Source organism: Hyaena hyaena, unplaced genomic scaffold, assembly GCF_003009895.1.
Source record: "Hyaena hyaena isolate Hyena2069 unplaced genomic scaffold, ASM300989v1 scaffold_234, whole genome shotgun sequence".
NCBI lineage: Eukaryota > Metazoa > Chordata > Mammalia > Carnivora > Hyaenidae > Hyaena > Hyaena hyaena.
In genome coordinates this window covers 812,562-825,504 of record NW_024080865.1, presented here as the reverse complement: position 1 = coordinate 825,504, position 12,943 = coordinate 812,562, and the positions used below count along the sequence as shown (strand labels likewise).

Below are 12,943 nucleotides of genomic sequence, written 5' to 3'. Positions count from 1 at the left end.
GGTATCACAGTGCAGTAAGACAGAACCAGTAAGAGAAACTGGGTGAAGGGTATGCAGGACACCTCGGCACTGTTTTTCCTACGAATATGTGATTGTTTCAAAATAAAAAAGTTTTTTAAGACTCAAAATAAATCAACATCGTCTGGTACTAAGAACTGAGCTTTCATCATGGTCCCTCAAAAGGAGCCCCCATGGATCATAGTGACAATCCATCTGTGCTAGTCCTGTGGGGTACAGACAACTGTAAATTCACACAGCTATTTCTTCATGCCCTTTATCAACAGAAACTGAGAGTGCAATGCCCAAGTACACGGCAATGATCTTATGATGTAAAATGGGGGCCAGACTAGCCCAGCCCCAGGCAAGGTCCTCTGATGGGTCCACTTTCCCGGGAGCATCCCAGGCTTCTCAGCCCCACCATGCCCAGCTCTCTGGCTCTGGCCCATGACTGGAGCTCTCCACAGGCAGAAAGTGGGGTGAAGCAAGGGGTGGAGATGCTTAAACACATGGGACAGGGTAAGACAGGCAGGGGTATGAAGAGGGAGAACAGGAGGGATGAGGTCTACACTGGGGACCATGTACATTCCTCTGCATTCCACAAACAGGGCAAAAGAGGGTGAGGGGAAGCCATGGTCCCAACCCAACATCCCAACATCACATCTGAGTCTCCTAGAATGGAAAAAAAGTCACTGTCACAGACAAAAGAGTATGATCAGAAAGAGATGAGCTATCCATAGTATGAGACATAAATCACTCTTCTCTTTGTTACATGGCAGTGTAGGTCACAATTCATCACCAGGAGAAGGGCTTTGAGCATCATCACAGGAGGAAAGGCGCTGAGTGACCTGTGACCCCTACCCAACCAGTTCCCATTGATCTCCCCTCCCCAGACCCCCACACATAAGCAGGGTGGGCAAGCCAGGCCCTCCTAGGGGACAGATGTATGCTGGTCCTCATTCACATCAGAGAAACACCCACCAGCCTGGGGGGAGGAATGGGCACCTCTTAATCCATGAGGTCTGTTAAGTAATTCTATGGCCCCAGGGATTCTCTTGAAAGTGTTTTTCCCAAGCATGAGCATCAGGTTAGTGGGATATAGCACTTTCCTCTGGAAACCAAGAGGTTAAGCCCAAGATGCCTTTCCACAGTTGGGGGTCAAAGGCCTTAGGAAGTTAGAGACACAAGCCAAGATAAAGTACCTCTCCCTCATTTTTAGGCTTCTCTCCCAGGTCAGAGGTCATCAGGCCACTCAGGCCAAGTTGGACATCTGTCTACCCTCTTCTTCGCCACTGTACTTCCCCTGTACTCCATTCCCACTGGACTTGCCGTCGCTGATGAGATATACACTATTTCCTTGCACTAGGGTCTGGGGTGTGAGAGTTCCTGAAATTTGGGCAGTAATTACCATCGTCTATTCCTTTTATAAGATAACCTCAGTTTGACCCCCAAAATTTCATTTTAAGAAGAAACAGATCTCTTTGAGGATGCCAGGATGAGTTAGCCACAAAGGCTGTCTCCTACTCCCCACCCACACCCCCATAATCACTAAATCAACCTGTTTTTAATTTAGAGCTCTGGATGTTGAATTTCTCTCTCTGACAATGACTAGTGAGCAGGTCTTCTGCTTCTTAAGAATCCTGTAAGCCAGAGGCAATTGAGAATGTCTCCAGATTAAACACAATTGTATTTACTACTACAGGTGGGTGTACAAAAACCTCACCCCATAAGTGAGAGTTGCTAGGCTCTTTAGAGGAGAGTTATGAAGAGTGAAAAGGTAGAATGAGCCTGTTAGTGACTGGGGACATCCATCCTGCAGCCACCACAGTGACCCCTGCTCACAGCTGGGCTCTGAGTGTCATCAGGGACTGAAGACAGCACTGACCCTGAGAACAAGTATATGTACAGTATCCCTGTGTGCTAAACCAGAATCGAGCAGCACTGTGTGATGGTGACAACAGGGTGCATGGCAGCTAGAGTTTCTGACCCTGCGGTCTCACATATCTGGTTCCTCTACACTCCACCCCTTTCCGGCTATGTGTCTACACCTCACTAAGTCTAGTTTTCCTCATCATTCATGGGGACAGTAATCATATTCACTAGACAGAATTGGAATAGGATTAAATATGGGTGAAATATATCCAAAGTTCTTGGTACATCCAGACGGCCTCATTAGTGCTAGCTACTATTACTTTTATTTTGGACATGACTGTTAACGGTAGTTTCTCTTAAGTATGCCTCATGTGAGGCATAACTGGTGGAACAACAGATCCTAAATGATATTTAAACAAGCAGTCCTGTTTACTGAGGCAAGAACTGACATTTTATTGATGCCAATCCTGAAGAGTTCTGTGTGGTTTACAAAACCCTTTTCCTGCACCTCATCCCACATAATCCTTAAGGAGCCCCATGAGGTGGGGATCATTCATATTACCTATGGGGTTTTTTTGTTTTTTACATAAAGGCTCTGCAGCCCAGGAAAAGTGAGAAAAGTTCCCCTGTGTCACCTAGTTAGTAAGAGGTTAGATTTAGAGGTGGATTTAAGTTCCCTGGCCTCATTCCCTTCCCCTAAACCATATGGTATGTGGGGTTTTGCAGGGATGTCATAAAGCCAATTGATTAATCTGTCCCAGCAATAAGGAACCCAGAAAAATGATGGGTCATGGGGCTGGGCATCCCGTTATCCCCCATGTCACACACATCACAAGATATGTGCAGTTCATACCCCGGGGGGAGAGTGCAGGGCGGCCACTCAATCAATCTCTCATTGGGAAGAAGGAATCTCCCAACAAATAGCAACCCCCCCAAGACGACCATTACCGCCCCCTGGAAGAAAAGGCTTAAATGAGTTTAATGGAATTCCAGGCCCCAGATTTGCCTTGAGATACCCAAATTGTACCTGGTTTCAGGTTGATTAAGTGAAGCTATGTGTAAGTCTCTCCAAACTTTGGTCTCAGAGTTACTATGGATCAATGGAGGTAACAATTAAGAGAATCTGATTTTTAGAGTTAAGAAAACTTCTTAGTTGGTATGAGCCTTTAGGAGGCCAATTGGCCTGGGTCTAGGCCTTAGGCACATGTGGCTAAATCATCAACATATGATAAATTATCTCATTTTTATAGATCTTCAAAGAAACTGCTGCCATAAACTCATTTTAGGGATTCAGGGTGGGTCTAAATGGATCAACTTCATTGGGGGTTATCCTTGCTGTCAGGAAGCTGTTCTGGGACAATCTATCCCTCTTGTCCTTGTTGGTGAAAATGGGGAGAGTTGCCCCCCCGGCTCTTTCCTGGGCCTCTTTCCTTTCAGACCACCCAACTGTTGCCCCCACCCTTTCCCCAATTCCTAATTTATAAACACCAAATTTTCTACAGTTCCCTGCTGAAACTTCTCCAGGACTCTTGAATGGTGGGACCAAAGACACACACAGTGTTTGGGCCATCCGGGTCTGGCCAAAGGCGAGGCACTTTGAGGATTATCTGAAACCATCTCAAAACGTCTATGTCTTATTTACATCCAACCATGGAATCAACTCAGCCCCTATTTATTGTGGTGTGAGGACGGAGCAGAAGCAGGAGTGGGGATCCCAGCTCCACTGCTAACAATATGAGTAATTATGTAGGTGGGATTCACTGTGACCTCCAGATCCCTTTCTATTGAATGCTCACATCATCAGTCCACAGAGACAGTCCTCCCAGACCATCCCTTTAATTGCACCACTGGAAGCTTTACCTAACCCCGTCTGACTGGATGATTGTTGGAAACAACTTCTCTGCACCATACCTGTCCCCCTTCCCCCACTGACTCCAAGGAGCCCTCATGTGGGCTCTTCAGTCCTCACCACAGCAGCTCTGTCCTCTCGGGACGTGCCCCTCTAGGTCACTTCTTCTCAGGCAGAAACAGTGGGGAAAAAAAAAAAAAAAAGAAAAAGAAAAAAAGCCTGTTTCAGGCTTCAACTGTTCCAGGTCTCCCTGGCCCTATGAGGAAGTGGTAAATATTCCCGAGCCCCCTGGGGAAGAAAGTGTCCTCACCAAAGAGCCACTCCCCATAACTTTCCAGGGGAGAGGCACCTGCTTAGATGTTCTTGAAGGAACCGCGAGGGCCTGCTGCTTTCCTGGGGCCATTTCCAGACCAGGAAGCACGCAGGGTTGGTTGCCAGCCCGGCGTGCAGCAGAGCGGCGGGCTAGCGCAGCCCCTGTACTGCTGCTTCTGGGGAAGAAGAACATCTCTTCTGCCACCCCGCCCAAGATGAGTTAGGCTCTGCCTCCCATCTCAGAGGAACCACAGCCTGTCACCAGGGACCTCCAAGCTCACCCCTTCACGAAGAAACTGCCCGCAGGAGACCAAAAAAGTGTCCCGCGAGATGTTCTCTTTGCAGTCAAAGAGGAAGACAATTACTATCTGCCCAGAGTCGAACCAATAGTTAGGTACTGTCACTGTCCTGTTTCTTAACCCCGACGAGGGCGTGAGAGCGTGCGCGAGCACACACATACACACACTCGTGCACAGACGCGCACATACACACACGCGCGCGCGCGCACACACTCCCAGAAAGAGCTCGCCAGTCCCGGCGCCCCCAGCCCGCCCCCAGGCCCGCAGGGATGCGTCACGGAGCGCCGCACCGAGGGCTGACGGGGAGTCCCGGCGCCCCCTCCCGGGCCCCCGCCCAGGGCTCCCCACAGCACCGCCCGAAGGTGCGCCCGGCCGTCGCGAGTTCTTCACTCACCTTAATGTTGCTGAAGAGAGAGCCGGGACAGCGGCCGGCTTGGCGCGAAGAAGCGTCGCTGCCCTGGCGCGCGCCAGGCTCGGACCAGAGCCCCATGGTGGCGGCCCCGGCGGGGCGGGACGGCGGCAGGGCCCGGGCGGGCCGGGGGACCAGCAGGGGCCCGGCGCGTCGGGCTGGGGCGGCCGCGCGGGTGGCTGCTGAGAGCGGCGGTGGCGGCCGCAGGAGGCTCGCAGCGCGGAGACTGCCCGAGCGAGTGCGCGCCCAGAAGTTTTATAAGTAGCCGCTGCCGTCGCCGATGATGAAACGCGCTCTCCCTCCTCCCTCTTTTCCTAGGCTGAAGACTCCGCGAGCCCCCGCCCCCTCCCCCTCCGCTGACGCCCCCTCAGACAGGTGTGACGCGGCGGCTGACCGCGCGTGACTTCGCTCCCGGCCCGGGGTCGCCTCTGCTCCCGGAGCTCGGCTAGGACTCGCGAGGCTTGACCGCCCCGGGAAGGGTCCCGCCTGCTGGGGAGCTGGGGTGAGGGGTAGCGGGCCCTGGAGAGGGGATGTAGTGGCTGGAGGGGCAGGAGCCGGTATGAGGGTGGGGGCGCCTGGAGGCCTGGGGGGCGGGGCGGGGCTGGAGTTGCAGCAGGGTCCGACAGGCGGACGACTGGAAGGGACCGGAGAAGAGGTTGGTGGGGCTCCGGGGTGAGGAGCAGAATCGAGGGGGTGCCGGAGGGCCCAAGGGGAGCCAGGGAATTGGAAGGGGAGCCGAGGTTTCAAGAGGAGAGAGGTGCAGCGGCGCCCCTCCCGACACACTCGGGGAGATTTACGGAGCGGGTCTCTGCTTGTTTGCACTTGCCGAAAACCTGGGCTCTCAGTTCCGGTGATGGCTCTGAGACTCGCTGAGGCTGTTTGTGTCGAGGACTGATTTATATTTAAACTGCTCTTTGCGCTGGAGAGGGGGCCGCCCCGGGCAAGGCCCGAACTCTCTGGACCTGAGCCAAGGTAAACTGCAGACGCTGTCAAGTGTCAGCATGGCTGGGTCTGGCCTGAAGTACTGCGGGCCAAGAGAAAGGGCCCCCCGTGGACACACAGGACGCACCCCACTGACCTCCTTCTCAGGGCTGGAATAGAACAGCAGCTTTATTTTTCCCCCAAGACTTTTTCCACTAGAATTCCTACTGCAGGGAAGAGAAAGAAGGTGAGACTTTTCAAGAGAAGGATAAGAAAGTTATACCAAAAGCAGCTGCAGTAAGGAATCCAATTCTGGAGGTATTTTTCCAGCTCCCTAATCCCTGTAGTCTTCTGCCCAGCCAACCTCTGGAAGCCCACCTTGTCTCCTGAAAAAGCATAAGCCTACCGTCAGTACCCAAGAAACATTGGCTAAGACAAAGACCCACAGGATGGTGCCTTTGGGGGCCTGGTCTGGGCTGTCCTCTGTCTGTGGGCTTCTCCTATGTACCTGTGGTCCAAGAACCCTGGACATAACAGCATGCAGTACTGGAAGAGCCATGGGACAGTGGACAGCCTCTGCCCACTTCACTCACCCACAGAGTAAAGAGTATCTAGAGAGGCTTTCCAGAGCCCTGCAGCAGCCTCACACCTACAGGAAACTACAAGTCACCAGTCTGCCCTCTTAGAGAACTTGGAACACAACGATGGCTGCCACCGAGAGCACCCAATGCACGCTGCAGTACCCGCAGTGTATTGTGCCAGGCATTATGTTGGGTACCCACACACATTCCATAGAACCCCAGGGTTAGCCCCACAGCTATAGGTAGATATTAACATCTGGATTTTATAGATGATGATGCTAGAGTGGCCAGCTAAAAAAAAGTGAGTGAAAGACACACAGCTAGTAAGTGATAGAGCTGGAACCCAAGTCCAGCTTTGCCTGATTCCAAAGCCCAGACTTGAAGCACTATGCCCACTGAAAAGTGATCTATTCCAGCACCCTCATTCCACAAGTAAGCCAAGGAGAGAGCAGAGAAGGCCCAGGGCACAGGCACATTGCACCTGCGATACCTGGAGTTTCTTGCTCAAACCCTGAGTGAGGTCTTGTCATGATCCTTTGATAGAAACAGCTTCTCCAATCCTCATTTTATCCTACTCCATTAACCTTACCCTCTTCCTGCTGTCAGGACCAGCATCGTCTCCAGAGGAAAGGCATACTCAGAAATGCTCCCAGATGGTTATCTCTGCCTTTATCTGCTCTTACGAGGGAGGGTTAGCTAAATGTAATGGAGACCTAACCAAAGTGGCTTCAATGAGATTTGTTTCTCTCTCATAATAAGTCTGCTAGTAGGCAGTTCAGGGGTCATGACCTAGGCCCCTACGAATTCTTTAATGTGTGGCTGGCTCACTGTCACAAGATAGCTGCTCCACCTCCAGCCTCTTCTCTTAATTCCAAGAAGGAAGTGGAAGACAGGAAACAGGAAAGGGTTGTGCTCACATCAGGGAAGAAAATCTCTTCCATGCACACTTAGCTACCAAGACTAGGTCACATGGCTACCCTCTGCAAAGGAGACTAAGAAATGGAGTTTGCACTATTGCTACCTCCTGAACAAAACCAGGGTTCTATTAGGGAAAAGGAGAGAAAGGATATTGTGTATTCAACTTACACTGCCTGCACAAAGAGTAACCCATTTCCTAAAAGCACCCTTAGGGGCTTTTCCAAGACCCTTCCCAAATCCTTTGATTTCAGCAAATATTTCTTACCACTGTAGAAAAAATAAAACACAAGGACAATTCCTGACTTCAAAGACTCCATGGGCTCAGGGTGGGGAGGAAGAAGAGAAAGCATTATGTGTTGTAGAAAGAGAACATAGCTCTCTGTTATGCAAAGCCACGATGGGGCCATAGAAGGGGACCTAACTCATTCTCATTTTGGTGCAGCAGGAAGGCTTCCTGGAGGAATGGATCCTCAAACTGAGGCCTACGGACTAGAAAGATTAGGGCTATGAGGGTGAAGGAAGATAAATCTGCTCCATGATTTCAGTCTGGCTGGAGACACAGGGATGTGGTGAAGAGGCTGGAACACTGAATGGCATGCTAGAAGTGTGGGCCTTATCCCCAAACACAGTAGGGAGCCAGGCTGACAGCTGGGTAGGAGAGCAATGGGGCGGTCCATGGAGGGAACCCCAGGAGCTATGATGAGGATTATTCTGCAGCAGTGGGGAGGGTGTCAGGGGAGAGAAAGATATGAGAGACATTGGTAGGAGATGGCACCCAGGTGTTGGTGAGGGAGATGTTAGGGACAACTCCCAGGATCTGACTTGTATTAGTGATGCCACTTCCTAGCAAACAGAATCCAGAAAGAGCAGCAGCTATTGGGGACGGGGGTATTCAGGGAACCACTCTGGGCTCATTCTGAGTTCATACTGCCTGGAAGTACATGCAGGTCTAGATGCCCAGCAGGGAGGTATTGGGGTCCAGTGCTCAGGGTGGGCGCTGGGCTAGAGACTAGGTTTTGGACATCCCACATGGAGGTGATAGGTAAGCCTCAGGAAGAGAGGGGTCTCTCAGTGAGAATGTGTTGATAAGAAGTAGGTCCAGGACTGGCCTTGGTGGTATTCAGTGGTGGCACAGATGATGGGGCCCGCAAAGCAGACAGAGGGGAGAGCCCAGTGGGCAGGAAAGTAAACCAGTCGAGAAGCAGTGCTTCAAAGACAAGGTCAGGAAACACATCCAGGTTGTGGAGGAGGGAAGATAAGACCTAAGGATGGCCATTGGGCTGGCCACAGGCTGGCATTGAGGACTTTGGCAAGAGTGTTTCCAGTGGGCAATGTGTGCAGAGATCAGAGTATGTGAGTTGAGAAGGAACTGCAAAGAGCTATGAGCAACTTTCCTGGGGTTGCAGAGGGAAGAAAAGGAGGGAAGAGCTTTGGGTTCTTCTCTCTGCCTGAATCTCTTGCTTCTCAGATCTCATGCTGGACCAGCTGCATGTTCACACCTCTGGGCTTTTGCTCATGCTGTTCCCCCTGTCTACACTGGCTGCCTCATAGTACATACTTGGCTTCTACCTCTCAAGAGCAGCTCCTGTTACTCCCTGTTCTGGGCTCCTGGAACAAGCGTAGACACATGCCTTGCATGGTATAGACCTGTCACAGACATTATCCCTGGTTTCTCAGGAAACTGGATGTCATTATCCTTATTTTACAGATGAGTAAACTAAGGCTTAGGGTTCTTCCCTAGTGCATACAATGTGTCTCTGCCTTTTTTATTTTTTAATCACAGGTGACAGTGGAGACAATACATGTGGTGGCTAAGGTCGCAGACCTTATAGTCAGACATAGCTTCTGACCACCCTTCTCTTCAGCTGTGTTACCTTAGAGGGCCTGTTGAAACTTCCAGATCCCCAGTGCCTTCTCTTTAAGATGGAGGTAATAATGTGCACCTCTGGGGCTGTTATAGTGTATAATGAGGTGTCAGTGCAGGCATCTGCTCTTGGTGTGGTGGTTGGCAGTGTAGATGGTAGTAAGGGTGTCCTATATCTCTTTTTCTTTTTTTAATTTATTTAAAGTTTATTTATTTTTGAGAGAGAGAGAGAGACAGAGAGACAGAGTGCAAGCAGGGGAGGGGCAGAGAGAGAGGGAGACACAGAATCTGAAGCAGGTTCCAGGCTCTGAGGTGTCAGCATAGAGCACGTCATGGGGCTCAGACTCACAGACTGTGAGATCATGATCTGAGCAGAAGTTGCACACTCGACAGAGTGAACCACCCAGGTGCCCCTATATCTCTTTTTCTAACTCAGCTAGGAGCTCCTTGGGACCTTCTCTGTTAATTCTCTTTGTGTCCCTTATTTGGCCCAGCATATCCTGTTGCTTAAAAATGTTTATTAAGTGGAACTGAGCTTAACTGAATTCCAAAAAGACCCAGTGACTGGGGAAGGCTTCATTGTCCTCAGGTCTCCAAGCCACTGTCTCTGTCAAACCCCCACTGCCTGAGGCTGACCCTTCCTGCCCACCCCTCACCCCTAGGCTTCTTGTTGTCCACCTTGTCCTCACTGATGGCTGGCAGAGGTCCCTAGGTATGTTTATCAGTCTACATACAGCTATACTTCTTATTCCTGCAGCAGCTGATGAGGGGCTCCTGGAAATGTGGATGACTCAAGTGTGATCATGAATTAACTCTGGCCTCCTGGCTCCTTGTGCATATACAGGCTTGGAGAAGGATGTCTCCCAGTGACTGCGCCCCCCCCACCCCCCCAACGACAGGTAGAGGGCACATCTGCAGCCAAGTGCTCTTCCACTTTGTCACTGTCACTGGTGAGGCAGCCTCCTCCCCTTGTGGTCTACCTTGGCTACTGGTTTATACTTTTAATTAACAAACATGCAGTGTTGACAGTCCATGCCTGACACTAATACAGTGTTGATTCATTTAATCCTTAAGACAACCCAATGAGAGGGGTTACTTTGAGTAGTGCCACTTTAGATTCGGAGAATCTGAGGCACAGAGAAGAAAAATGACTTGCTCAAGGCCACATAGCTAGTAAATAGCAGAGCCAGGATCCCGACACAGGCAGCCCAGCTCAAAGTCCTAGCTGCTGGGGGTTCTTATTCACAGAGACTAAGTCATGGCACGCAGGCAGGCCACGTCCAACCCATACGATGGCCCTTTAGGGGTCTGAAGCCCATCATCCTTTTCCCCTCAGAACCTCTGCTGCCAGCATCACTGGCCCGGAGTGCTTTCCTTAAGTGAGGCCTGAGCTCAGGCTGGGGCCACTAGGGCTCTCCTTGATCCAGCTTCAAGATCCCACTCCATTCTGCCCTTCCGCACTGTGCACATCCCGTTCCTGCAGCACATACTGCGTGTCTTTCTCTCTTCCACTGTGACATGGCGCCCACCCTGCACTTCCATAGCCCCAGTTATGGCACTTTCCATATCCTGATGGCCTTTCAGGATCTGAGGCCATCCCTGCTCTCCCCTTCCTTGAGAAAATGCAGTGAGAAGATAGAAGGGCACTGCAGCGCCAGGGTGTTCTGCCTCTCAGGACCCCAGCTTCTCAGCATATTACCTGGGGCGTAGCAATCCTTGGAACAGGCAGGGGACACACAGTGATGGGATTTCCATTTGCTTTCAGGAAAGACTTCTCAAGGTCTGGCTGTGCTCCTTCCTCTGAGTCTCACTCTGTGGAGGTCACTCTCTGCTTTGGCAGGAAGCACAGCAGGGGCAGGAAAAGGAGAAACATGAATAGACCTCACCCTGCATCCCTCCCATGTCTGTTCCCTGTGCATGAGGAGCCCCAGTCTGGCCTCAGCCTCTGGACCCCACCCACCCCCATTCAGGTCATACCAAAGGGACGCTTATCACAGTCTGTCATCCTGTTCCAGTTCATTGCCATGCCTGTGTGATAATCAGCAGCCACTCCTGGAGAGCTCAGACTTCACCTCTGCCTCTTGATCCTGCTGGGGTCCCACACAACACAGTCAGTGAATACTACATCCTCCATGGCCCTGTGAAGCCCAGTGGATCCTGTCATCATCTGAACGTTACCAAGTAAACAGAAAACCAGTGCCTGGTCTCTGCCATGATGCTTGGTTTTTTTTTTAAACTTTGTTCAGTTTTATATTATACTTTTTCAAAAATAATTTAACTGTGTCTTTACTGGGAGACAGAAAATATTTGTTTCATTCACCCATCATTCCATACCACTATTTAAACTTTGCTGAATTTCCTATTTTTTCTAATTCTTCACAATGAGCATTGTTTTACTTAGAAAACTCACAGAATACCATTTGTGTCCTACTTTTTAACAATAAGTATTGTTCTGTGTTGAGAAGGGCTCATCATTCTTTAAATGGCAGGGAGGAGTTATTTATTTTTGTAGTTTAAACTTTAGTTAGTTAACATACAGTGCAATATTGGTTTCAGGAGTAGAATTCAGTGATTCATCACTTCCATACAACACCCAGTGCTCATCCCAACAAGTGCCCTCCTCCATGCCTATCACCCACCTAGCCCATCCCCCACCTACTTCTCTATCAACCCACAGTTTGTTCTCTATCATTAAGAGTAATGAGGACTTATTTAAACCCTGCACTGGTGCTGAATGTTGGGGATGTCTCTAATTTTCATCTTTTACAAATAATGACTTGCATAACTTTCTGCAAAAAAACGTTTGCCTTGGGGCTGATTGCAAGCACTGTAATTTGAACACATTTAGATAATTTTCTCTATGATATTCAAAATCAGTCCCCATGCTTCATTTCTACCACTTAGGTCCCTTCTTCCTCCCCAGTGATATCCCTCTCAGCCCCTGTAGAGGAAGACTAGCACCACTTTCTTCCAGCTAAAGAGTCTACCTAGGCACTGGGGACCCCAGGGACTTCCTTATCCCCAGTAGCCCAGACAAAGGCCCAGAGCTCAGAGAGCCAACTCAGAGCTGATCCAGGGATGCTATGGGGTGTGGCTGCCTTGATCCAAAATCCTGTTCCCTACCCCTAGTTCTGGAGAAGGAACTCAGCAGCCAGGACTGTAGGTCAGAGGGAGGTCTTGTATGGGCACCTTCCTGGGGAGTGCTGGATCCCTCACCTGTATAATCAAGGTAATGGACTTCATGGTCAAAAGGGGGGTTATCCTCCTATTCTTTCCTTTCTCTATCAATTTACTTGCTGTGTGACCTACAGCAGGTCACTTAACCTCTCTGGGCGGCACTTGCCACTTAGAGCTAACTGTGAGGAGTGAACTGGACTCACAAGCCCTCAGTAATAATCACTGTTATACTGTTGTTTTGTCCTAACTCAGCAATGCTTCTCTCATGGGTTCCTATTCCTCCTCAGCTATTCCCCACTCTTCTCCTCAGGTGGCCCTACTTTCTCCATAACAACATCTTCGCAAAAGCTTCTGCTCAGTAGAGCCTAGGAGACAATCCAGCCCCCTAAGGAAGTTTGTCTGGAGCTCCATTCTCCCCTAATGTTGGGTCCAGGAGAGAACTCCAGGATTAGGCCTCCTCCCAGGCCCTGCTGTCTTCTCTGCTCCCTGAGACTTCCTCTCTGCATTCACATGGGAGAGTCTGGGAGTCCCAGTCCCAAGTCCTGGGCCCTGTTGTGGCTGCAGCATGGCCGCACACACACACCCTCATGGACAGGCCTCCTTAAAGCCTTCTTGGCATTTCCTGGTTGGAGGCACCCCTCCCTTCCTCACCTCTGCCTCACCTTGTCCGCAGCAGGGGCAGTCCACGGAAGCATTCGTGAGGGAAGTGTGCTGAACATCTTTTCCATTCTCCAAATATCCCGC

At 50.5% G+C, this 12,943-nt stretch overlaps 1 protein-coding gene across 1 annotated transcript in view; it reads right to left on the bottom strand.

Moving 5' to 3' along the window:
* Positions 1 to 5,003, bottom strand: part of SLCO2A1 (solute carrier organic anion transporter family member 2A1) — an 86,297-nt gene extending 81,294 nt beyond the window's left edge. The window contains exon 1 of the mRNA XM_039243840.1: positions 4,724 to 5,003. Coding sequence (XP_039099771.1) covers positions 4,724 to 4,819 — 96 coding nt within the window. The 5' untranslated portion in view covers positions 4,820 to 5,003. The remainder of the gene's footprint in view (positions 1 to 4,723) is intronic.
* Between the last annotated feature and the right edge of the window lie 7,940 nt (positions 5,004 to 12,943).